The 23,450-nt window shown below is 45.0% G+C and overlaps 1 protein-coding gene across 2 annotated transcripts in view; it reads right to left on the bottom strand.

The window, feature by feature from the left end:
• Window positions 1-23,450, bottom strand: part of Ehf (ETS homologous factor) — a 42,268-nt gene that overhangs the window by 15,448 nt on the left and 3,370 nt on the right. Inside the window, exons 2-4 of one of the 2 annotated variants that reach the window (XM_048788577.1) lie at window positions 17,060-17,609; window positions 5,715-5,814; window positions 1,269-1,514 (exon numbers count right to left, since the gene is read on the bottom strand). In XM_048788577.1, coding sequence (XP_048644534.1) covers window positions 1,269-1,514; window positions 5,715-5,814; window positions 17,060-17,089 — 376 coding nt within the window. In that variant the 5' untranslated portion in view covers window positions 17,090-17,609. The remainder of the gene's footprint in view (window positions 1-1,268; window positions 1,515-5,714; window positions 5,815-17,059; window positions 17,610-23,450) is intronic. The other variant, XM_015477765.2, reaches the window with a different exon arrangement.

The raw sequence follows: 23,450 nt of genomic DNA, 5'->3' as shown, positions 1-23,450 counted from the left end.
TCAAAGACGGAAGGTCAAAGGTGGCCACAACACCTCCCAGGTCTCCCTGCCTCAGGCTTCAATCAGAGCAAAGCTTTAAAGGAGTGGACTTAATTGGAGGTGGGGAGGTAAATATTTTTAATTCTTCAATTATAAGCCTGGTCTTTCTGAAGACTCCTGGGGGTTATTTATAGAGTCTTGTTTGGTTTGATTCTAGTAAAAGAAACATGAGCAACCAGCGCCATGAGGTGGGTGAGAAGAAGGGAGTGCCGGGGCCCGGGATGAGGTCATCCGCAATGGCCACCCCAGCTGCCAGCTGCACAGCTGGACTCGGGCTGCGCTCAGTGTGGATGGCAGCTGTCAGGGTCTGCCTCTGCCTCAAGTTCTGGAACTCACATTTCCTGAGCCCTAATAACTTGCAAATACAGGTTCTCCTAAGACATAAGTACTCTTTCCCCTGTGGACGGGCCAGATCACCAGCTTTTAGTAATCAATGCAACATGTCCCAGTTCTCAGAGGGGCTGGTTTTTTACAGCCACTATTAGAAGAACTTCATGCCAGTGTCAAAGCATTCTGCAAGAGGAGTTGTCTGTCCTGCTGGGTCTTACAAGTCAGTGTAGAATATGCGTGTGTGGACAAGCCACCACCAGTGGGTAGCTTTTGGAGTGGTGGCCTCTCGGTGTGCAAGATGACATTGGGAGAGACACTTGAGGCTGTAGGGCAGCATCATTGCAGAAATAATTCATTCTAACTTTTTTTCATTCTTTTTTTTCTTTTATGTTACAGAATTTTTAAGAATCTGCTGAAATACAGTGAAACTTCTCTCCTCCCAAACATGCAGATCTCATTTCATATATCTTCTTACTATTCTAGGCCCCTATTTTAAGAACTCAAGTAAAAGGGTTTTTATTTCTTGGTTCGTTAAGTAATCGTGATCATCTTTAACAAGCAAATAGTTGGTAACTAAACTGCTGACCTCTGTTAAAAAAAAGGTAAAAGAAAAGTTTGTCTAGGGGTAGTAAGTATTCCATGAGCACCCAGCCAACCCTTGTCTCCCTGAAAATTAATATAAGGAGAGAATTAAATTACATCATGTTTAGAAGGGATTAGACATGATTTGTACCCTAGGCTTCACTCCTGTCCTCTCACCTCCCGTCTAATTTCCTGTCTTGGGAAATGACAGTTTGGAGGTGAGACCATGCTTTGTTGTCTCCACAAGAGCCCAGCCAGCCGCGGAGCCCCTGCGCTTCCCAGCTGCCTCCCAGCAGGGTAGGAAGAGGGGTAGTCACCATTCCACTTGAGATGCTGCAGGTTGCTGTAGAGCAGCTGCCCCGCGGTGCCTGCCGCCCTGGTGAACTCCTGCAAGCTCATGCTGCAGAGGTGCTCTCCATTGATGTCGAACTCCTGGAATGGGATGCAACTGGCATCCAGCTGGTTGGTGTCCAGCAGGTGCTGAAGCCACTCCCACACCTGGTACTTGGTCCAGTACTGAGGATGGATTTCATGCCACTGGCCTCCGAAAAACCCACTGGATACTGAAAAACAAGAGGTGGCCCTGTGAGTGGCCCCTGGTTGCTCCAGGGCACAGGCTCAGACACAGGGATGCTGGCTGGCAGATGTCTTGGGAACATGACCCAAGCCCTTGTGCATCAGCGAGGGCGTCGGAACATGCAATGGGTTCTGCACAGGAGGCTTGCAAAATGTGGTTCTTCCCAACTGTGGCGGGGCGATCATTTAGCCTCTGTGACTTCATGTAGATAAGAATATGAGACCTCAAATGCTCTGAGCTCACTCCCCACCCACCCCCAAAAATGCTACAAAAGTTTAAACATTGCTATAGTTTCAGCAACTTATTAGCTTATTATCCACACACTTCTGTCTCTCTGTATCCCTGGGAAATTGGTGCCAGGGCTCCTAATGGATACTCCAATCCCTCATATAAAATGCTATGATATTTGCAGACGACCTACACAATTCCTCCCACATATTTTAAGTCATCTCTAGATTACTTAGAATCCATCATACAACATAAATACTACATAAATAATTGTTATAGCATGTTCCCTAGGAAACGAGGAGAAGACAAGTCTGTATATATTCAGTAAAGACACATTTTTAATCTAAGGTTAGTTGAATCTGCAAATGCAGAACCCTTAGATTTAGAGGGCCAACTATAGTCCCCCCACCTTTTTTCTCTTGCATACATTCATACAGGCATGTACAAATACACCTCCAACCCCAGACCATTTTAAACCATCAATGAAGCTAGAAGTTAAGGTTCTTTTCTCTATGATGCCTTTGCTTCTCCCACAAGTGGTCCCCATCATTTATCTGCTAACGTGCTGACATCTTTATTGCCTCGCACTGGTTACAGTAGCTGCTGTCATGTTACTTCCCTTCTCAGTTACCCTCAATTACCTCCAGTTTCCACCATACTTAGGTATAAAACTAGCAAGCCAGGCATTGAGGATCTTCACTACTTTTCAAGAGAACTTTGACTCTCATTTTTTTTCTGTACCATTCTTTCAGTCCCCTTTGCATTCTACTCTTATTCCTGTTGGATTCCCATCTTTGAAACTCTGATCACCCACAAAGCCATCAGTGTCCCTGCAACTTGCATCAGGGGCTCACTGTCCTCTGGGCCTCCAGGAGACATGCTTGGTATTTCGCTAAATGGCATTTGTCACGTTCTGCTCTTCTTCATAGTTCTCTAAGTTCTGTCTTAGTCCTCTTTGTAAACTGTACACCCAAGGTCATGAACTCTGCTCTCCCCAATTCATATCTCCCATGAAAACTGCCTCAGATCCCTTTCCATAGAAAATGTTCACTATATATTTATTCAGTGGGATTTTTGCCAGAAGAAGAAATAATGTAGGAATTGGAAGCAATGTCAGGTATAGGTAAAGATGACTAGTCCAGATACAGTGAAGCAGTGAAGTTCATTCAGGTCAATAAATATGGCTGAGCCTGTCATGTGCTAAACATCTAGGTATGTGACTCTGTCCTGCTCACTTAAGAGAACATCACGTAGTTGACCCAAAGTTTTTGGGGGTTGGAGAACAGAGAGCCAGCTCCGGGGCCATGTTACAGGGCTGAGAGATTGTATGGTCCTCTTGAAAATGGAGGCAAAGAGGAGGCTATCTCTTTCAAGAAAAGCAAGGAAGGGCAGCAGCCAGGGACAGATGCTATTATATCTCTCTAATCTGAAGAAGGGGAAATCCAACTGACAATGACACAAACTCAAGACATGAACTAATAAAGAAAAATGCATTTGTAAAGAAACTGCCTCTAACTGTTCCTTCAAAGCCATGTGGATCAATCCTTCTCACTTTTTTTTTTTTTTTTTGGTACTGAACTCAGGACACTTGGCCACTGAGCCATATCCCCAGTCCTATTGTATTTTGTTTATAGACAGAGTCTCACTGAGTTGCTTAGCACCTCACTTTTGCTGAGACTGGCTTTGAACTCAGGATCCTCCTGCCTCAACCTCCCCAGCTGTTGGGATTACAGGTGTGGGCCACTGCACCTGGCCCTTCTCAAAATTTAATGTGATCACGAATCATGGGGAACTCTGCTCAAATGCAGATTCTCATTCAGTCGATCTGGGGTAAGGCCTGAGTTTCTGCATCTTAACAAACTTCCCCATGCTGCTGCTGCTGCTGCTGCTGGTCTGTGTAATGACAAGGTGACACAGTGCTCCAAAAGGCTTGATCTCTGTAACAACCATGGCCTACCCCCAGCACCCCCCAGAGGACAAACCAAAGGGGGAATGTTCCAACTCAATCCCACTTTTTCTCATCCTGCTCAGAATTCACCCTTTGTTTTCTGATCTCTGAAGCAACAAGAGCAGAAGGTCAAGATCATTTAGGGCACAAGGTAACTAACATTGGTAATATCTGCCACCTCCAAGATGAGCTTCACTCCTCATGTTTCACAGCCAAATAAATGCAGAGCTAGACCCTCAGCTTGGGCCCTAAACAGGAGGCCAACCATGGGGGTAAGAGTGAAGATGGGAAAAATTCTAGTCCAAAAATTTGGTTATATAGAACTCTTCCCAAATGTACAAAAACAGAGAATTTAGACCAGATGTTTCCTTGTTCCCCAATTATTTTGGTGTCCAAACTCAGTTGTTTAAGGATAGGATATATATTTTTTGTAGCTCTCTAAACATATGACCTTTTTTTTCCCCCTAAAATAATTGTGTGGCTCTCACAGCATAGGATTGGATTTGCCAACAAAAGCAACAATTTTCAATCACCCAGTGACAGACCTGGAATAATCTCTTCTGCAAACTTAATAGGGTCTAGTGTAAAGAAGAAGGCTAAAATTGCATCCTGTTCAAACTTGAGAGAATCCAAGAATTTTGTCTGAAGTTGTCTGGGAAGATACATAGACAACCAGAGAATTCATCAGATTCCTGAATTTCAGGAGAAAAACTGAAAATCCATTGAGTTCTGATCTTCCCTGTCACTCAGCTGTCTCCTTCCTCTCTCTTTCAATCCTCCTTGGAGTCTCTGGAGCTTAAGAAATAAAAAGCAATCCCCAAATTCTACACCCTGTTCAAACATTGCTCCAGTTTTCTCCCAAGCAAACGGGAGGACATTCTGTCCTAATCAAGGATCCAGGGACCTGGAGATGTCATATTTGGGACCTTTCTTCCAGGTCCCCACAGGGGATCTAAAACCTGCAACAGAAAAAAGTATCACTGCCAGGAAAGGCAGCAGTTTGGTGGGACTAGCCATCAAACCAGAAGGACACCTGTTGGTGCTTTCTAACATGTTTGGCTGGGATTCCAAATTAAAAGAGGTGGAGCTCCACATGGACCAGCTGCTTCTGAGAGACTGTCACTCCCTCCCCATTACCTTCCCACTCCCGCTTCTCAGACTACGCTTTACGGACAGGCTCTGTCCATGTTCCAAGGCAAACCAGCCGCAGAGCCTCTGGTGGGGAGATTAGCAACAGGTATGGGGTGGGTTAAGCCCCAGAGCCTCATAAGTCCAGCACCTCTGGCTGCCCCATGGCCTGCCTCAACTGAACGCCCGTACTGCAGGATGGTCTTTCATTCAGCAGGTATGTTCTGTCCAGATTCCACCGTAAGCCACAGGCTTGACCACCACACCCTCTACCAGCCTAACCATAAGGTTCTCCCTCTGTCAATCAATGTGTGCTAGACTAAATCACTAAAGGAGGGCACCTGGTTCCTAAGCAATTTCTCTCCCCTTAATCAGCAAGGCGACTGGAAGGTGAACTAAAAGACAAACCGCTATAATCCCCTCATCCCTGACCTCCATGCTTCTCCCACTACACACACACACACTTCCCCCTTCCTATCTTGCTATCCCAACCAAACACTGTTGAACTTCAACAAGGAGTCTTCCCTTTGGGCAGTTCTTCTAGCACCATCACTGCCAGGCTGCCAACCTGGAACCCTGCATTCTGGGAGGAGACAGTGGAATATCTCAAATGCGCTTTTCTCTGGAGCTCTGAGAACCTACAGAGAACTGCAGTATTAAGAGTTTTCTCAGGGCTGGGGATGGGAGAGTGCAAGCTTAGCATGCAGAAGGGCCTGGATTCCATCCCCAATACATCACACACAAAAAGGGTTTTCTCCATTCCTTCTGTTCCCCATGGCCTCTGCTGAAGGAAATCTGCAGTTTTCAAATATCAGGTTGGGGGATTCAAGCAAAAGGAGAATGCCCTTGAGCAGTGACCCCCAAACCCACATGGCCCCTTACCATTGCACGTGGGGTAGCTGTCTGTCCAGGCCGGCTGCTGGTGGAGGAGGCTATTGCTGGGGTTGAGATTCATTACACCACTTCCTTCCAGAATCATGATCTGTAAGGGGAGCAGAGAGCCCATTCAGACAGTGACTCTTGGACAAATGTCATTGGAGGGTGCAGATCAGAGAGTTAATTTAGGAAGAAAAAGAAAAAAAGGAAAGAATGTGTCCTCCCACCCACTGCCACAGCCCTTTCCGTAAAAGCAAAACTCATGGCAATTAAAAATTTCCAGGTTCAATTTTCATATGCATGAGGCAAGTTTTTACAGCCACCCATTCATAAATGAATAATCTCTGATCAGGAATGAAACAGGAGGAAAAGCAATACCTGCTCCCAGGGCAAGTCTGGACAGCATCCAAGGTTTTTTTTTTTTTTTTTTTTAAGAGTGAAAATGCTCCAAAAGAGCCTTAAGAGATTTTATTTAAAGCTGAATTTCAATCGGTGAAATTTCAGACCCAGCACCTATGCAGGAACTCTGTCTGCAACCGGACATTCGCAGATCCCCACACACCTAAGCAGCCTGCACCTGGGGACCCAGAAATGTTCATTGCCTTAGTACAGATACCTGCTGAGGTCCAAGGGCCTCCGTCATATTTTAGTAGAGATCCTTAAATATTTTGCCTTTGAGATAATATCGGAAATCATTTGGTTTATCTAATAGGTACAGCCCATTTCTGGTAAAGAACATTATTTTTTTTCCCTTCTCTCTGGTAGAAGTTCTGACTTGCTCTTCTCCTGTTAGAGATCTGGAGAATTCAATAGGCTTTCAAGCCGACCTCAGGGTGACTTCCTAAGCCCATGGACTCATTTTCTCAGTTAAAGGACCCAGGAAAAGAGTTTTCCTCCATGGGCCTTTAAACCATGTAAGAATTTTATACTTTAAAAATATTGCCTTCAATTGTCCTGCATTTGTGACATCCCTGCCCCAAAGTTGGGCACCCTCCCCATCACAGACCAAAGCCCCAGGGTGTGTGCAATAATTCAAAGGAAGAGCAGGCTGTTTCCAGAAAGTTATTGAGCACTCCCAGAGGCTGTAAAAGTCACTTGCTCTTTAGAAAACGTTGAGGTGGGGACAGGAGTTGATTACTTCACATCATGGAAATGTTTCTGATGGTTTGGGGGAAACTTTGCATCCTCAGATTGGAGTTGTGGACCCAGGGTCATTCTAGCCTTGCCATCCCCAGGCCCCAATTGAACTTCACTCCTCTGCTTTGATATAGGGCCTTCAGGGGTGGGCGGGGAGGGTAGAAAAGGGGCCTGGACAAAGCAGAAAGATGTGTTCATGTATTCATTGATTCAACAAATATTTATCAAATCAGTGAAGAGCTGGGCACTCACTGTCCTAGGCACCAGGGACAGAGCATTGATTAAGGGTTGAACTAGGCTGCACGCAAACACTTGTGACGATTATTAACATCATCATCTTTGTTACTTGATAAATAATTAGGTTTGAATCCAACCTAAGTGGAAGGTGGAGACAGAAAGATAAGCCAGGAATGATGGGTATTGTAATTCAAAGGGACCACGGGGTGGGAAGACGACAGGGGAGCTGGCTTCTATGTCTGAGAAGAGTTTTGAGTCAACCCAGGAGATGTGGAGTTGATTCCACCTCTCCCTCCTACTAGCTCATATTAGCACTACTTCACACAAATTTCCTAACTTCCCTGAACCCCAGTTTCCTCATAGGTAAAGTGCAGATGATTCTATCTAACCTGGACATTGGTTGGAGAACAAATGAGTTTCTGTACCTCAAGCACTTGGCACAGAAGTAGGCCACTATTAAGTAGGACAGGTGTTATGATGCAGAGAGTCACTACCTCTCTGGATAACCTGAACCAGAAACAACGCTGGGCCTGTTTCCCCATCTGGAAATTTCAATAAGATGACTATACCAATTCTTAAGTTCTTTCTAGAAAACTCTTTGATGCTCACCTTCAGAGAAGGAAAACCAACTCAGGCCAAACCTTCCTCTTTCTTTTTCTTTTTTTTTTTTTTCTTTTTTATTTTTTACAATAACTGGGCATTTTCTCACCCCACTTTCTAGACCAATTGCCCTAAAGGTGAAAAAATCAGTCTGGGGACTTCAAGGCAAAAGAAAACCTTCAAGTCCCCAGAAGGGGTGGCTGGGGGGAGGGAGGGAAGGGCACAGGGCCCTGGCTGTTGTTTGCTCAAGGCTGGGCTTACTCCTTGGCAGCATTTGCTCAACCACAAGCAGCGGAAAGGTTACTGTTTAACCCTGAAAGAGCCGGAGCTCCCAGCCCCGCCCATTTGCAGGGATCCACTGGCCTTCCAGGTGGGGGGAGACTTCCCTGAAATTCTTTCATGAGGATTCACCTGCAGGGCCATTTCCAAGTGGCCATTTCAGCAGGAGCAACACCTGCCCAGGTCATCTGTGAGCCACATCCTCAGCCAGCTCAGGGTATATTCACTGCTTCCTAACCAGCAGAAGGCAGGCTGTATAGGGGGCAAAGCACCCCGGCAACAGCTACAGAGTCAGGAGATGCAGGCTTAGAATCCAGGTCCCTGCTAACTACAGATGACCCTGTGTTCCAATCTGTCTAGCCCAAAACCTTCTGATCCTCACTTTTCCTGCTTGAAAAAAAGTGAGAACATATTCAAAATGTAACCAGACAAGCACACAAGCTGGTTATGTAGAGAACTTGTCAGGTAATTAGAAAAAAAAAAAAAAAAGAATTAACTAAGTGTCTCAAGTCAGTTCTCAGCTTCTAGCCCGATGCCCACAGGCTCCTGTCTTCAGAGTAGGTGGCATTTCTCACCATAAGCTTCTGGAAGCATCCAGAACTACACCTACCTCACAGAAAAGCCTTCAGAACTATAGGGTCAGAGCCGCCCTGTTGCCACCCCCACCCCCGAGGCTGACCTGACCTGTGGGCACAGACCCTGCTCCATGCCAGCCCCACTTTCCAAGGGAAAGCAGCAGAGTGGTGAGGGGCCCTGTTTTACAGGGCACTTTAAATGGTTACCACTCATAAAAGAGTTTTTGTGGCTTAACCCTTAGTGAGTCAGGGTTCACTTGAGCTCCCCCAGGCTTGTGAGCAAAGAAGGTCAGCATCTGCAACCGAGCAAGGAACTGCAGGGAGCGCCCTCAGGGTGGGCTGGTTCCACTGAGGACCCTGGCCCAGTCTTACCCCCCTCCAAGGGCCAGTTTTTCCAGGTATAAAATGAGGACATGTGTCCTCCAACAGCCTCCCAGGACGGTTGAGGAGATCAAATGAGATCATGGACAATAAATGTTCCTTGAGAACTGTAAAAAAAAAAAAGTCCCATTATCCCCAACACCCCCTCACCCTATATACCACTCCAGACTTTCTGTGGTGTGCAGTGAGAACTTTATGGGATATAAAAGGCAACCCTTTTAATTAAAAAGCAGGAGGGTTATTTAATGCTCTATTTTCAGGTCCCCACTTTACCATCAGCACAGCTTTCCTTATTTCCCTAACAGATGGATCAAGTATGTACAGTGGGGCCTGGAATCCAAGAGACCCATCCAGGTGCCATCTTGCAGCCATGTGACCCAAGCATGTTAACCTTTCTGAGCCTCAGTTTCCTCACAGATTTAAAGAGAGGAGGATGAGGGGTGGTAACGCTGATTTCCTTTAAGGCTAAGGGTTGTTTCGAAGGATAAATAATAGAGTGGGTTTAAAGTCCAGAGCCTGGTCCCCAATAAAAGTCCCTTTTCTCACAGTGCTCCTTTAACATATCCTCCTTCTTTTAGGACTGGGTCCTTAATTCAGAGCCTCAGGAAGAACAAGTGCTCCTGCATATCACCAGGGAGCTGGGGAAGGACCCATTTCTCTCCATCCTCAATCAGAAGGGGGAAGCCGGGGACTGGGGGGGACCCTCACCCATGCCAGGAAGTGGTTAAAAGCCAAGTTTCTCAATGTCTCCACGAGTAAAATTGGAGACTCAATTATTCTTTAAAAATTTTTTTTAATTAACACAGAACATTTGTACCTGTGTGTGGGGTACATATAATATAATAATTTAATACATGTACACAAGGTGTAACGATCAAATCAGGATAATTAGTATTTCCATTTTACCCCCCTGTGCTTCAGAACACTAGGGCAAGTTCCTCCTAGCTAACTGCATGTGGGTGTTTCTCTTCTCGAGTCCCTCATCTCCCTACCTTCCCAGCCTCCCGTGACCACCATCCTGCTCTACATCTTTAGCTTCCACAACTGACTGAGAACATGGAGTATTTGCCTGGCTTATCTCACTTAAAACAATATCCTCCAGTTCCATCCACATTGCCACAAACGACAGGACTTTTCATTCTTTTTTTCTGGCTGAATAGCCTTCCATCATGGATATAAACCACATTTTCCTCATCCATTCATCCATCAATGGATAGCTCCGTTGGTCTCATATCTTGGCTGTTGTAACATGGGAGGCTCAGTAAACATGGGAGGGCAGTTGGGGATGGGAAGTCTTTTGCTCTGGAGGTGGGTGCATCGTGGGGTGCTCAGCAGCATCCACAGCCCATACCCACTACATGCCAGTAGCACCTCTCTCCCCAGATGTCCCCTGGAGAAAAACCACCCCAGGTTGAGAACAGGGATTAAAACCCAAGTCGATGGAGGCAGACACCTTGGGCTTTGCTCTTATGATGTGGCCGCCTTGGGCTGACTCGTAGCCTTCCTAAGCTGCTATTTCCTCTCCTGGAAACAGAAGGCATTAGTCCCTGCCACGGAGACTTGCTGAGGATTAAACAAGGCCTTAGAGTCCGCACACAGCCTGGTGCCTGGTGCACAGAGAGCGATTGCCTAACCAGTGGAGGTTTCAGAAAATATACTGGGTATCGACCTCTGTCGATCCCCAGGTAGTATGTATTCTAGAAATAGAGTATAAAGTATTAGTTGGGTATGAATGATCACACCTAAATAAACTAAATTTTATTCAAAACCAAAGAGCCGAATCGAATGAGGATTATCCAGGGATTCTTTTCATTATTCTTTCCCCTCTACCCACATCATAGGTAGACATAATCATGCATGGTCCAGACTTTCACATTTGCCCAAAACTTTATCCATTTGTGCAGAAGTTCACAGAGTGACAGTACAGGGGACAGAAGTCTGCACTCTGTTTGAAGAGGAGAAGCCAGACATGCTACCCGACAGAGAAAGTCACAGACAAGCACTTGGTGTCAGGCTTCCAGCCAGGACCTATCCAACCATATGCAGCGACTCCCCCACCCAAATGATGAGCCACAAGCTCCCCTTCAAAATATGGGCCACCAGGTCTTGACCAATCCAAGATTGACTTTTGTGCAAGAAAACATGTGTCACACTGAGTAGCCACAGCCTGAGTCTGGTGGGAAAGATACCCCTCACCCCTCACTTTTTGAATCCATGGTTTCGAGTGCCCATCAGCTCCCCAGTGCCCTAAGGACTTGGACCACTCCTGTGCCAGTCACCACAGAGACAACCGCAGCCCCCCCGAGCCCACTGCTCTCCAGGCTTTCATCAAAGACTTGCTTCCCTCCCAGAGGAGCATCAGCCAGGCCACCAGCACACATCAGCTGGACCAGAGTGGGGAGGAGGGTGATGAACGAAGCACTTGGCTTGGTCCTAAAGTTTCAAAGCATCTCAAGTTTTGCTGCTGGTCAGTGGCAAATTTGCCCACAGTAGAGACAGAGACAGCACCACAGAGATCTGAGCCTCCAGGACATATGGAGGGTGTCAGGAGGCTCCAACTCAGCCTCCCCATTGCTGTTTGCCTCAAGGACAACTCTAAGCAGCCATGAGACTGAAAGCAAGGGTTGAAAATGTGGTGCTGCACCTCAATGGCTGCACCAACCTTGGAGAAGCTGTATCCTGCCTACAGCCTCAGTTTCCCCATAGGATCAAAAATGGAACAACATGGAAGTGAATGGAATGTTTATAAAGCACTCAGCACCTTACCTCTTGTGTGGCAAGGGTTGAATCAATGTTCGCTCTTAGGTTAAGATATGCCCCAGAGTTTCAAAGCTTGGCTTTGGGGACACTTTTGGAGTAGGAGTAGACTCTTCAGAGGCAGGAGAGTGTAATGGCTGAGGAATTCTGGGTTCTGGGGTCGGGCAGCCACAGTTCAAACCCTGGCTTTGCCAATTTGCTAATTAGGGCAAGTTTGGACAAGTTATTTAACTTCTTTAGAAGTTACAAAATCATTTACAAAATGATTATGATTTGAAATGGGGTTGCTGAGAAACAAAAATGAAATGATAGCTGTAAGGTTCTTGGAAAAACATTTGACACTTGAACATAGTAAGTACTTGATAAATGTTAGCTGGTGTTTATAGTAATATTAATCATTGCTGCTGTTATTATGTCTTTGAGCCTCCAAGGAGAAGACTGAAGGCCAAGTTCATTTCAAGCCAAACTTCAAACTTCCCTCATCTGCACAGCATTCTGCAATCCCAGCTGCCTGGCACAGTCAAACAAGGACCAGCTCTCCTGCCCTTCCATCTCCCATTCTGGGGGCAGCGCTGTGGATGCACCATTATGATCAAACTATGAACAGCAGGTCCTGGGCCCTGCTCACAGAATCCAGGATATTCCCCTCTGGGCACAGTTCTTGCCAAAGGGAATGAAGCTATCCCTCCTACTCCCCTTCCTCTCACCAGACCCACCATGCCTGAGGCTGCCAAGAGCCGTGGGAGAGCATGCATCCCCGGGCTCCAGGTAACCACAGGCTTTGCATTCCCACACACTATGGCTGGTGTGCAGGTACAGGGAAAGCTAGGCAGAGCGGTCCCTCTGCAACGCGAGCCCAGCAGTGTGACCAAGACGACTCTTTCCTACAGGGGCCGTTCTCATAAGGAATGCTCAGTTGCTCCACAGAGTAGAGTCTGTGATTTGAGTTAATAGTGATAGAAAAGCAATGCAAAGGAGACACTCCTGAGACTCTGTCAGGGGTTGGAGCCTTGGATCTCAAACCTAGGTGGCTTTGCCAGGCATCGGGACTCATAACCAGACCAACAACTGCTCGCTGCCCTCTCTTCTGAAATATACAGAGAGCCTCCCAGCAGAAAGAAATGCAGCCCCGACCTTGGGTCCACTCAGCTGAAAGAAGGGATTTCTTTTGCTCGGTGGTGGAACTACTGAGACTCTGAAAATAATAAGGCTTAATTGAATAGCGTCAAAATAATAATAAGGCTTATTGAACACTTACAATGTATCAGTTCTGTGCCAATGATTTTAAAACACATTATCTCATGCAATGCTCGAAATAACTTTGTGAGATATTATGTCATTTAACAGATGGCCTTTCTGAGGATCAGAGAGTTTAGGTAACTTAATCAAGATCACACTGTTTAGGGGTGGGGTTGTGACTTAGTGATAGAGTGCTTGACTAGCAATGTGTGAGGCACTGTGTTTGATCCTCAGCCCTGCATATAAATAAAGTAAAGGTCCATTAACAATGAAAAAAAATTTAAAAAGATCACACAGCTTAGCAAGAACTGGAGCTAGCAGAGAATTCAAACTTAGACTATCCAGCAACAAACCCTGGGGGCTTACCTACTCTGCTGAGAAGAGTGTGATTTTTCCAGTGGAGAGGAAAAAAACTGTCTTCAACTCATCCTTATCACCACTCCCATTTTATCTGTGGTCACAGCATCTCTCTGAACTGTTAGTCACATCTTTATCAAGCTTATATCCAAATACACACACACACACACACACACACACACGATACATATAAACACATACATATATATACCATGCACATGCTCCCCTTATGATTCCATGAAGTTATTTTAATTTTATATTTGAGAAATAAACTGGTCCATAGCTATTTGGGCTGTACCTGGATTAGACCTCAGGCCAAAGAGCACAGTCTTCTCCTACTGCAAGAGTGAAGTGCACTGGGAACCAGTGTCACAGATAGAACTGAGTAGAGTTGGTGTCTGCATCCCTCATCCCCCACCCAGGGGACTGAGCAGAGACCATCACATGCCTTCTTCCTTGTCTCCAAACTGCCACAGAACTAGCTGCTATGGGACGTTTTTCCTCCTCAAGCCAGAAGAGCAATTAGGCCTTTTAAATAATTACTTTTGCTATAATGGTGACATCCACACCATTCTCAGTCCTTTATCAAAGTTCCTGGCAGGTGAATTCACAGCATTTGTCCTAAGGGTGTTGCAACAGCTTACTAACTTCCTGTTTCAATATGACTGTCATTTCAAAGGACTACTCCCAAGTAAGAGAAGAGAAAATTCTTGAACGTGGGAAATGTAACTGAATATAACACCGGCAATAATTGTGCTTTTACAAATGAATCAAAATATGAATCAAGCTTGGGGAATGCATTTGTTCCTTTGGGATTGCATCACAGGTCATTTTCTACCTTCATAATGTGTTTTGAAAGACATTTCATGTTCCCAGGGGCAACATTGGACATATGATTCTTGGGGTTTTGAGCATTTTCAGGATCAATAATGCAATTCTGGGTTGACGGGTCTGGATCCATTATAGGTACACCTTATTAACTGTGAGCCATTCGGAAACATGCATAATACGCTGATCTTTATCCTTCTTGGTGCCAGAACCAGACAAAACGAAACCTTCTGACAGCAGCAAGCACCAAATTGATCAAAAGACAAGATTGCTTTCAATCATCTGCTTATCAATCCTGTTCAGATAGGACAACTGAGAATAGGACAAGCTTTGAATCTGAAAAGGTCACAGAGCCTTGTGAGACCTCAAAAGAAGCGATGGCCCTGTCCTTCTACCAAGAAGGCATGTCCACTTTCAGTTTGCATGTATTCCGTGGGTCCCAACGCCTCTAAAGATCACCATTGGCCCCTGAAGATCTATGGATGCCAAGGAGGGTAAAGAAATCTCTCTTGCACTCGAGTTAGATTGGAATTTTAAAAGTTTGACACAGACACAGGGTTGGGAGACATGAGAAAGATTTCAATCCTGCTTTCTTACCTGGCGTGGGCGTGGCCTATTTTCCTATACTAAGACCAGGGCAGCAGCAGTTGAAGCAGGAGCTATACTATTCTAAAAGCAAGTGACCATAATATAAAGACGACATAGCAAAACCACAGGCTTCCTTTCTTATTACACCTGTGGGTCTTTGTGGGTCTTGATTAAGGCACAGATGTGGAGATGGAAGCATCGTGGATGATTTGTGTGATGTTTTCTTTCTACTTGGCTAAAGAGGCCACATACCTATTTCTTGGTTAGGTCCACAGGCCACTGAACCATCACCACCTAAGGAAGGGCTAAGCTTGAAGCTTTCTAGGGTTCCACCCCAGACCTAAGAATCAGAGTCCACATTTCCAAGAACCTGCCTTAAAAAAATTCTTGAGCAGTCTCCGTCCGAGTTGACAATTTGGGACCCGTAGGTTTGTTCACTTGCTTCCCCTCAATTTCCCATCTCAAGATAACTAACTCCGGGAGTTAGTTGAAGGAAATGTCCATCAACACAAGAAAATCCTTATATAGTCAGAGACAAAAGATTCAATTAGGAGAATTCCAGCCCCCATCCACCTGTGGAGAACCTATCATGGTATTATTTGTCCGTTTAGAATAAAAAGTTCCTAATGGTCAGTACCCCCAAACTGTTAAATTCAGAAATGTTTGATTACTCACAGATATGCACCTCTCAAGGCGGAATACACAACCTGGCCCAGAACAGTGTTCATAAAGGATTTCTATGATGATTCCTCCATCTAGAGAATCCCATGGCTGGTTGGCTTAACCCCAGCCCCATCCAACCCCCACCTTAGTCCTTCAAAAGATTATTTAATGAATATAAATTTGTTTTGTTTGATTAAATTAGCTTATTCCTTTTAAAAAAATTATTCAACCACTTGGATGAGGGGCCTCATACCCAAGAAAATTGACATCTCAGCCTTTAGAGGACATAAAGTATGCCTAAGAAATGCTGTCTGTCTATTACAAATATTTATTTTTTCTCTCCAGTTTACACACACACATATGTGTATATATATATGTGTGTGTGTGTGTGTATAAATATCCATATATATATGTATACATATATATACATACACACGTCTATATATAAACTGTCTACTAGATGCTCAGCATCACGCTAGATGCTAGAGAGACTATAGTGTACAGAACACAGACACAGCCCCATCCTGATGGACCTTTAGCAAGGACACACTTCCAAAACAATAGCAGCTCTTTCCAAAGCCGTGCAAGCTCATCCCCACCTCCAACTGAGGACAAATGCAGCGAGAGCAGAGAGCTCAGGGCCACCCACTCTGGCATGTGGACCTAACCAACCTTGCAAAGAATTTTGATAGGTTTAAAAAGCAGGACTGGTCCTCTCCTCTGCAGCCACCCCATGGCCTTGCCTTCACAGAATGCCCTTGCTAAGACGCGGAGTTGGCAGACCACATGATACTTGCGAGTTTCACAAAACAACCTCAGCCAAAACCAATCTCCACTCAGAGCAGCATAAAGCAGTTGGTTGTCTGGGTGGCTGGATGTCTTGTCCCAGGACAATGGTGTGTTTATGTGTCTGAGGGTTAGGAGCAGGTTGTTAACACAAAACCCACCGTCAACAGAGCTGTTAATTCGGTTGCTGGCAGGGGCTTCTGTTATCTTCTGAATACCTCCCAGAGGGTAGAAGCCCTACCTTTTCATTTGAGTTGGCAGCAGGGTTATTTTTTTGCACCTGTTGCTCTGCTCTGATAACAACACAGTTAAGCATTGATTTGTTGGAAAATAAACAGAAAAAAAGCAAAGAAAGGCATCTGCCCAAACAGCCTGAGCTGGTTTTACTGAGCATTCATGACAATTTGTTTTTCCTATTAAAAAAACAAAGAAAAACCTGCGCTTTCAGTTTGGATGCTATCCTCCCACTCAGAATGAAAGGAGGTATCAAACAGGCCCGCAGGAGCTGGCAGGGTCAAGAAGTCAGAAGACCTTGTACTTTTCCATTGGCTGGTTCCACGAGGGCACTGAGGGGTGTCCAAGGTCTGCAGAGTGATATGGCCAGCCTCCAACCAGCCCAGCCTCAGATCACGGATCAGATTAACAAGGGCAGAGAAGGGGTTGCTGGGATGTGATCGAAACCCAAACCACGCTCTTCCAAATGGTTGACTTCCGAAAGTCAATATGCTTTAGGGAGTAGGTGTGGTCCACGGTTACCTCCCAAAGCGGAGACTCAGCAGTACCACCCCCCCCCCTCCTTTGGTCTCAGTCTAACCTCTCTCACACATGTCCTGTGTCCAACCCTGGGCAAAGAGCATACATTGAAAACCACCAGTCCCTGGACCATAGCTTTCTCATCTCAGGAAGAAAGGTACCCACACCTACCTCAAAAGCAGGCTGTATAGACTCACTCATGTTCTACCAGGGGATCTGAGGTCCCAGGAGGAACGGCCTGAGAAGTTTGAGGGGTGATTTCTGTCCTAATCCAAGCATCGTGGTGTTCCTATTTCTCATGAGTTTGTCAGTATCACATGATGAGCGAAGGTCCAAAAGGGCCACAAAGAGCCAAACCAATCACTCAAATGGAGATCGTGAACAACACCAATTGAGCAATGGCATCATCGCCCAGCCATCAACAAGCAAAGTCAGAGGAAGCTTCTGAACATCTCTTTTTTTAAACTGGAGAAGACAGCAGTCAGAAACAATCTCCGACGTTCCCCCAGAAAACCACTTTCCACCCGCTTCTCTCAGCCATGGGGCCTTCATTACCACCAGGCCACTAGCTTATTAATGGGAGTGTCACGGCCGTGGGGAAAGGGCGCCGAAGGCAGCTTCTCCAGCAGCATTAAGAACAGGGTGATCCAACAAGGGAAGGATATGGCTGGCTGAACTCTCCCCAGCATTCTTGTCAGGAGCAGGGCAGGGAGTGGAGTGCCTGGAACCAAATCAGGCAACAAAAAGAGAAAAGATTTAACAACACCCTTAGTTGACCGAAAAATAAATAAGACCAACTGTGCAGGAATGCGGGAAGGGTGGAGAGAGGCCAGGGGTGGGGATCGGAGCCAGGGAGGGGTGGGATGGAACAAGGCAACTGATTTGACCATTTTGAGAGTCAAATTTCCTCCCAGGAAAAGACTGGGTTGTTCAAGTCAAGGGAACATCTGCAGCCACCAATCTGGAATCCCACAAACTGTATAATTACAAGACAATAACAAAAACTATGACAGGGAGGTGGCTCCTGTTTGCTGTTTACCCTTTGCTACGAACTGAGCTAGGCTTTACGTGAATCACCTCACTCAATCCTCAGGAGAACCCTAAACATCATGCACGAATGTCCCCATTTTACAGATGAGGAGGCACAGAGAAGTTAAACAGCTCACCCAAGACACAGATCTGGTAAATGGACTGGATGTATTTTTTTGCCCACACTTTTAAATGGGTGTCTTATAGTCATCCGTACTGATAGGATTTGTTGATACACATTCGTACGTGCACACAACACAAAATATACCAATATAATTTGGCCAAGATCATTCCCCGGCGCTTCCCTGTCTCTCCCCACCTCCCACCACTAGGTTCCTTCCCTCCCCTGGTTTTGGACTGGATATATTTTCAGTGTTTGGGGGACAGGTGGGAAAAGCAACGTCCTTCTTTATAGCTTTGAAAATAGATCCTTCCATTGCTAAAGAGGAGAAGTTGTGTCTTGGAACCCTGTACTTTTGACAGTCAAGATCCTTTAAGGGGGGCTTTCATAACTTTTCCCCTCCATGAGAGTAGAAGGTATGCTGTTCATCCTGGTGCCCTAATACAAAAGTTTTTGTTGAGTGCACATTAGTCCAGATGCTACCAAAGGACATTTGAACATAGCCTTTGAACTCATCCATCAAAATTTCAGTCTGGGGGTCCTGGGACACAGCTTGGTACTAGAGCATGTGCATAGCAGGCACAAGTTCAATCCCCAGCACTAAAATCGAAAAAAATCAGAAAACCTCAGTCCAACCTCTGCTGAAAGCCCCAGGTGGACTCAAGGGATGAGGTGGCTTCAGGCAGCCACCTCAGACTTTAGTCATGAAAAAAGAGCAGTAGTAACAGCAGGAGAAAAAAAAAAATCTGCTGAAAATTAGGGAGATTATGACTCTTTTAGAAGGCACTTGATAACTAAGCATGGCACACAGGTCCTGAGGGCAGATCGGCTTGTGCTGGGAACACCACACAGACCAGAGAGAGACTACAAAGTGTCACTCAGGGAGCCTGCATTTTGTCACTGAAAGGAATCAAGCAAAGTTCTCCCCCTCTTCCACCCTCACTGTGCTATGCCCAAGGCCCTGTTTCAGACCTTGGAACAGTTTGTGAAAATTTAGCTGTAAAAAAATGGATGGGACGATGTAAGGCTTATTCCATTATCCTCTTTGCAGCTTAAGAAGCAAATAACATCTGAATTTTCCCACAAATTAAGAGTGACTCCTCTTAGCAAAAATAAGGTCTTCTCCTTGTTCAGATAATCATTAATGTCAGTAGGCAAGAAAGCCAGTCTCTGTTTTAGTGCCTTTCCATAAGAACGAGAGACGAGGCACCCCGGCTCTCATTTTTCCTTCGGGAACAGGCAGAAGCAACTTCTCTGAACCTACTGGTCTACACAGCAAGCTCTCTGGATAATAAAAAATGAACACTCATCAGGAAGGTCAGCAACTCACTAATCAGAAATGTAATTCAAAGAATCAGATCCCCTCCAGCCTATGATTTGGCCCCTGGCTGTTACAGAAGACACCTTTGGAGTTCAAACAAAACTGCAAAATTCACCAATTCAAAAGCCAATTCTCCCTCCTCAAAGGCCTCAGCTTTCCACTGGTGGTTGGTTAGATGGGCAAGGAAGGAACGTGCAGGGGGCTTTTCACAGCAGCTTCGCAGACTCCCAGCATCGGGAACTGTCAACAATCAAACAGTCCCACAACTGTCACATATTCAAACAGCTACATATGCAGGACTCAGAGCAAAAATTCAATGCAGAGCCCCTTGTTAGAAACTTGTTAGGACTTCCAAGACAATAACAGCCGAGTCTACCTAGCTGTGCAAGCCAAGCACCCCTCTCCGACTCTAGCCTTTGCTGTACCAAGGCTCTATCACCACTGTGGCTGGAGACATCTCTTCTATCTCTGACTGCCCCTTGACCTGCCTTCTCAGAAGTGGGGAGAGGAGTAAAACAAAATATGACACTAAACATGCTCGTAACCACCTGGCCGGCAGCAGGTGCCAAGCAATATTAGCTCTTCTAATCATTCCTACTATTATTATCATCTTCTCTGTGCCAAGGTTCCTCCACAACCCCAAGACTTCCCAGAAGCAGGAAGAACACATTCCCCCATATGACAGAGAATATCAGCTAATGCTCTTCAGTAGTTACTTCATTAGCCCCATGCAAGAGAATGCTGTAAATTAGGGTTTCCAAGACTTTTATTTGTACTATGAATTCATTTTACAATCTATAGGCCCTTTCTCAATTACCTCAATTATCAAATATTTTTTAAGACAAATGTAATATAGTAGCATAGGCTTCTTTTGTATGAAGACACGAATTGATGTGAATATGCTTTGTATACAACCAGAGATATGAAAAATTGTACTCTATATGTGTAAGAAGAATTGTAATGCATTCCACTGTCATAGATAAATAAAAAGAATTAATAAAAAAAGAATATGTCTAATAACCTATGAGATGTCAAATGTCAATATTTTAATAAATCTGCTATAAGTATAATGCAACAGAAAAATGCTTGTAATTTCTCTTGGTAACTAATTGCAACTAATACTAATGTGGAATTTTGCCTAAATTTATACTGAGAGAAAATAGCAAATTTTAATTAGAAGTTATTGCAATTAGTAATCTAGTTTTTCACATCCAAATTCATAGGTGTCCTGAATTCTCTCCATGGACACTGAGAAACTCTTGGATGCCAGGTTAGGAACTCTGGCTGTATTACTAACAGCAAGGACTACTTGTTCAACTCAGTCGCTTGAAACCACTTCCCTATGGTCAGAACATTTGAACAATTTACTAAGAAGCAGACCTTACACTATCCAGGCAAAATGCTCAAGGTTAATGCTTTCTACAGCCGTGGTTAGTGGATGTCTGGAGAGGAAACAAGAATTTTAGTGGTGGACAATGTTATACAAAGTTGCACTTAGTAATGTGAGCTGCCTGGAGCAGACATGGGGCTAGGAACATTCTGCATGCTGCCCCCCAGGTCTGTCCCAGGACCACCACGGGTTGTGGTCTGCAACCAGCTTAAAACAAGACTCGACTTGAAGGGTTCCCATTACCATGATCATCACATTTCCCTGCTGCTCGCTGTCCCTGGTGAAGAAAAAAAGTAATAACCAACAGCATTTCTTTCCCAAGATCACAATACAAAACCAAAGTTGATCATACAGGAGAAAAAAAAATTCCCAGAATTTAAATTTATCTACTCTTACCCAAAGAGATTCACTGCAAGTGCTTAAACTGAATATTTCTCCTTGACTTCCATTCTGAAATTATTTACTCACAAGCATTTTTCCAGGTACTTTAACATTCTTTGTTTGATTGAATTCTTTCAATAGCCCTGTGAAATCGGTTAACCCCATTTTCCAGATGAAGAAATTTAGATGCTTACATAAGTCAACCAAAGTCACTCAAATACCCAGTGGCAGAGTCAAATTTGAACGCAGGGGTTCTGACTCTAAATCTGGTGCTCTTGATACCACCTCTCAGCTGCTCTCAAGCTACAAGGAGGCATAGCGTCCCACCCCTCCAGACACACAGCAGACCATGCCTGCTCTTCACAGGTGTTCTGCAACTTACAGCCTCTGGCCAGTGGAGTCAAGATGGCAGAACAGAGACTGGGTGCCCTCTGACTTTCTACGTGGACAAAGCTGAGACAGAGGCTGAACTTTTCAGACCCTGAAAAGATGACCCAAGTTTTGTCAGGAGTCACCACAAAAACAGAACTGAAAATAGCTCTTGGCCTTCACACTCTGGTCACCTCATACCCTAGAACATGCCATCAGCTCTACTGAGAATTGTTATTTAAGGCTCCTAAGAGGGATCCTGGAAGAATCTCTACAAGATGGTCATTTTCTTCAAGTTCTGTTGTCATATACAAAAAGTGAAAGAACCTCCTATTCCAAGAAAGGCTCAAACAAGTTTGGGAGGAAGTTTGCATTACACCGAGAAAGAACTAATGGAGTGACAGAAATTTATCAAATCCGCAGTTGGGCCATTAAGGGCTCAGCCCCCAAGATCACTTATTGTGTCTATGATGTTGAGTAAGGAAGACGTAAGGTGAATATAATGTAGAGTAAGGTGAATATAATTTATAATTTTTTTTCTGTATAGGGATTGAACAAGAGTCTTGTATATACTCGGTAAGTACCCCACCTCTGAGTTACATTCCCAACTCTTTTTTTTTCTTTTTATTTTGAGACAGTGCCTCACAAAGTTGTCGAGGCTGACCTTGAACTTGATTCTTCTTTCTCCGTTTCTCAAGTATTACAGGCATGCACCAGTTTAGATGTGATATTTTAACTTCACCACAATTACAACATCAAAGACAGTATACATCTAGACAAGGTCATGCAAAAGTAAAAATAAGCATTTAAGTTAAAATAGTGTGGTTAATGAGGTGGTCTATTAGTCTAATAACCAAATATGATAACAGGTACGTTTTTATTTTTAGACTTTGTTTCATCACAAAGCATGACTTGAATGTACCCATTCTGGTCATATCCTAAACAGGTATTCAAGTGCCCTTACCAACAATTAAGATGCTTCTGAGAAAATAAGTGAGGAAGGTTCTGAGGGCCAGGTTGTAGGGGGAAGCTAGAGGAGAGAGACTGTGAATCCAATGAACCAGAATAAGGGGCTCAGACCCAGACAGCAAATGGAAAAGAAAATATGGTTAGGTGCTAGTGAAATCATGTTCAAAGGAATATTTTACAGGATGTCTCTTTTAAAACAAGGCCAATTAATACCCTATGATCCTCTTTAAATTGGACACCCTGCTTGACTCTGTGGCAAGCCCTGTTGCTCCCGATACAGAGCTGAGGCCCTCTGGGATCACCAGGGGCTCCGGGGAGGGAGCTTCCCAGTGACTGGGCCAGTCTTATTGTCCTTATGATTGCCCATGGTGTGTTCCTATAGAAGTTAATCCACATCTGTCTCATTTACCCAGGAATTCGCAGGCAATCCACCCCATGAGCTCATGAGGACCCACATAAACTGAGCCGATGGCCCTGGGGCCTGTGTGCTCCCTTCTCGGGAGAACGCCTTGGTGTTTTATGGAAGATGGCATGAGATCACGTCCATCGGCTCTGCCCTGTGGTCACCAGCCGCCTGCTCCATCCCCTTGCACACTCTCACCAGCTTTGGACTCATGAACCAAACTGAGAAAGACCAGATCTTATGTGGGTGTGAACTGACACCCCAAATAAAGGCTCCAAGTGTCTGGTCTTAGTACCTCGGCCAGCTGTGTGCCTTAGCCAAGATTCAGAAGACCCTAAGGAAGCCAACTAGGGCACCTGCTTATCTTCCTTCCTGTCTTGTCCTAGGAGGGCATTTCCTGCCCTTTCTCAGCTTTCAGACCCAGGCCAATCCTGCTGAACAACCCCTGCCCAGGCAGCACTGGATGATCCCCCACCTGGTCACAACACAGAATCAGAGGGTTGAAATACATCTTAAGGATGATCAGGTTTGTGTAGAAGAGGAAACTAAAAGCCCAGAGAGGTGAAGTGTGTTGCCGTG

This window comes from Marmota marmota, unplaced genomic scaffold (assembly GCF_001458135.2).
Source record: "Marmota marmota marmota unplaced genomic scaffold, marMar, whole genome shotgun sequence".
Taxonomy (NCBI): Eukaryota; Metazoa; Chordata; class Mammalia; order Rodentia; family Sciuridae; genus Marmota; species Marmota marmota.
Note: the sequence above shows the minus strand (reverse complement) of the source record. Positions and strands in the feature narration are given on the sequence as shown.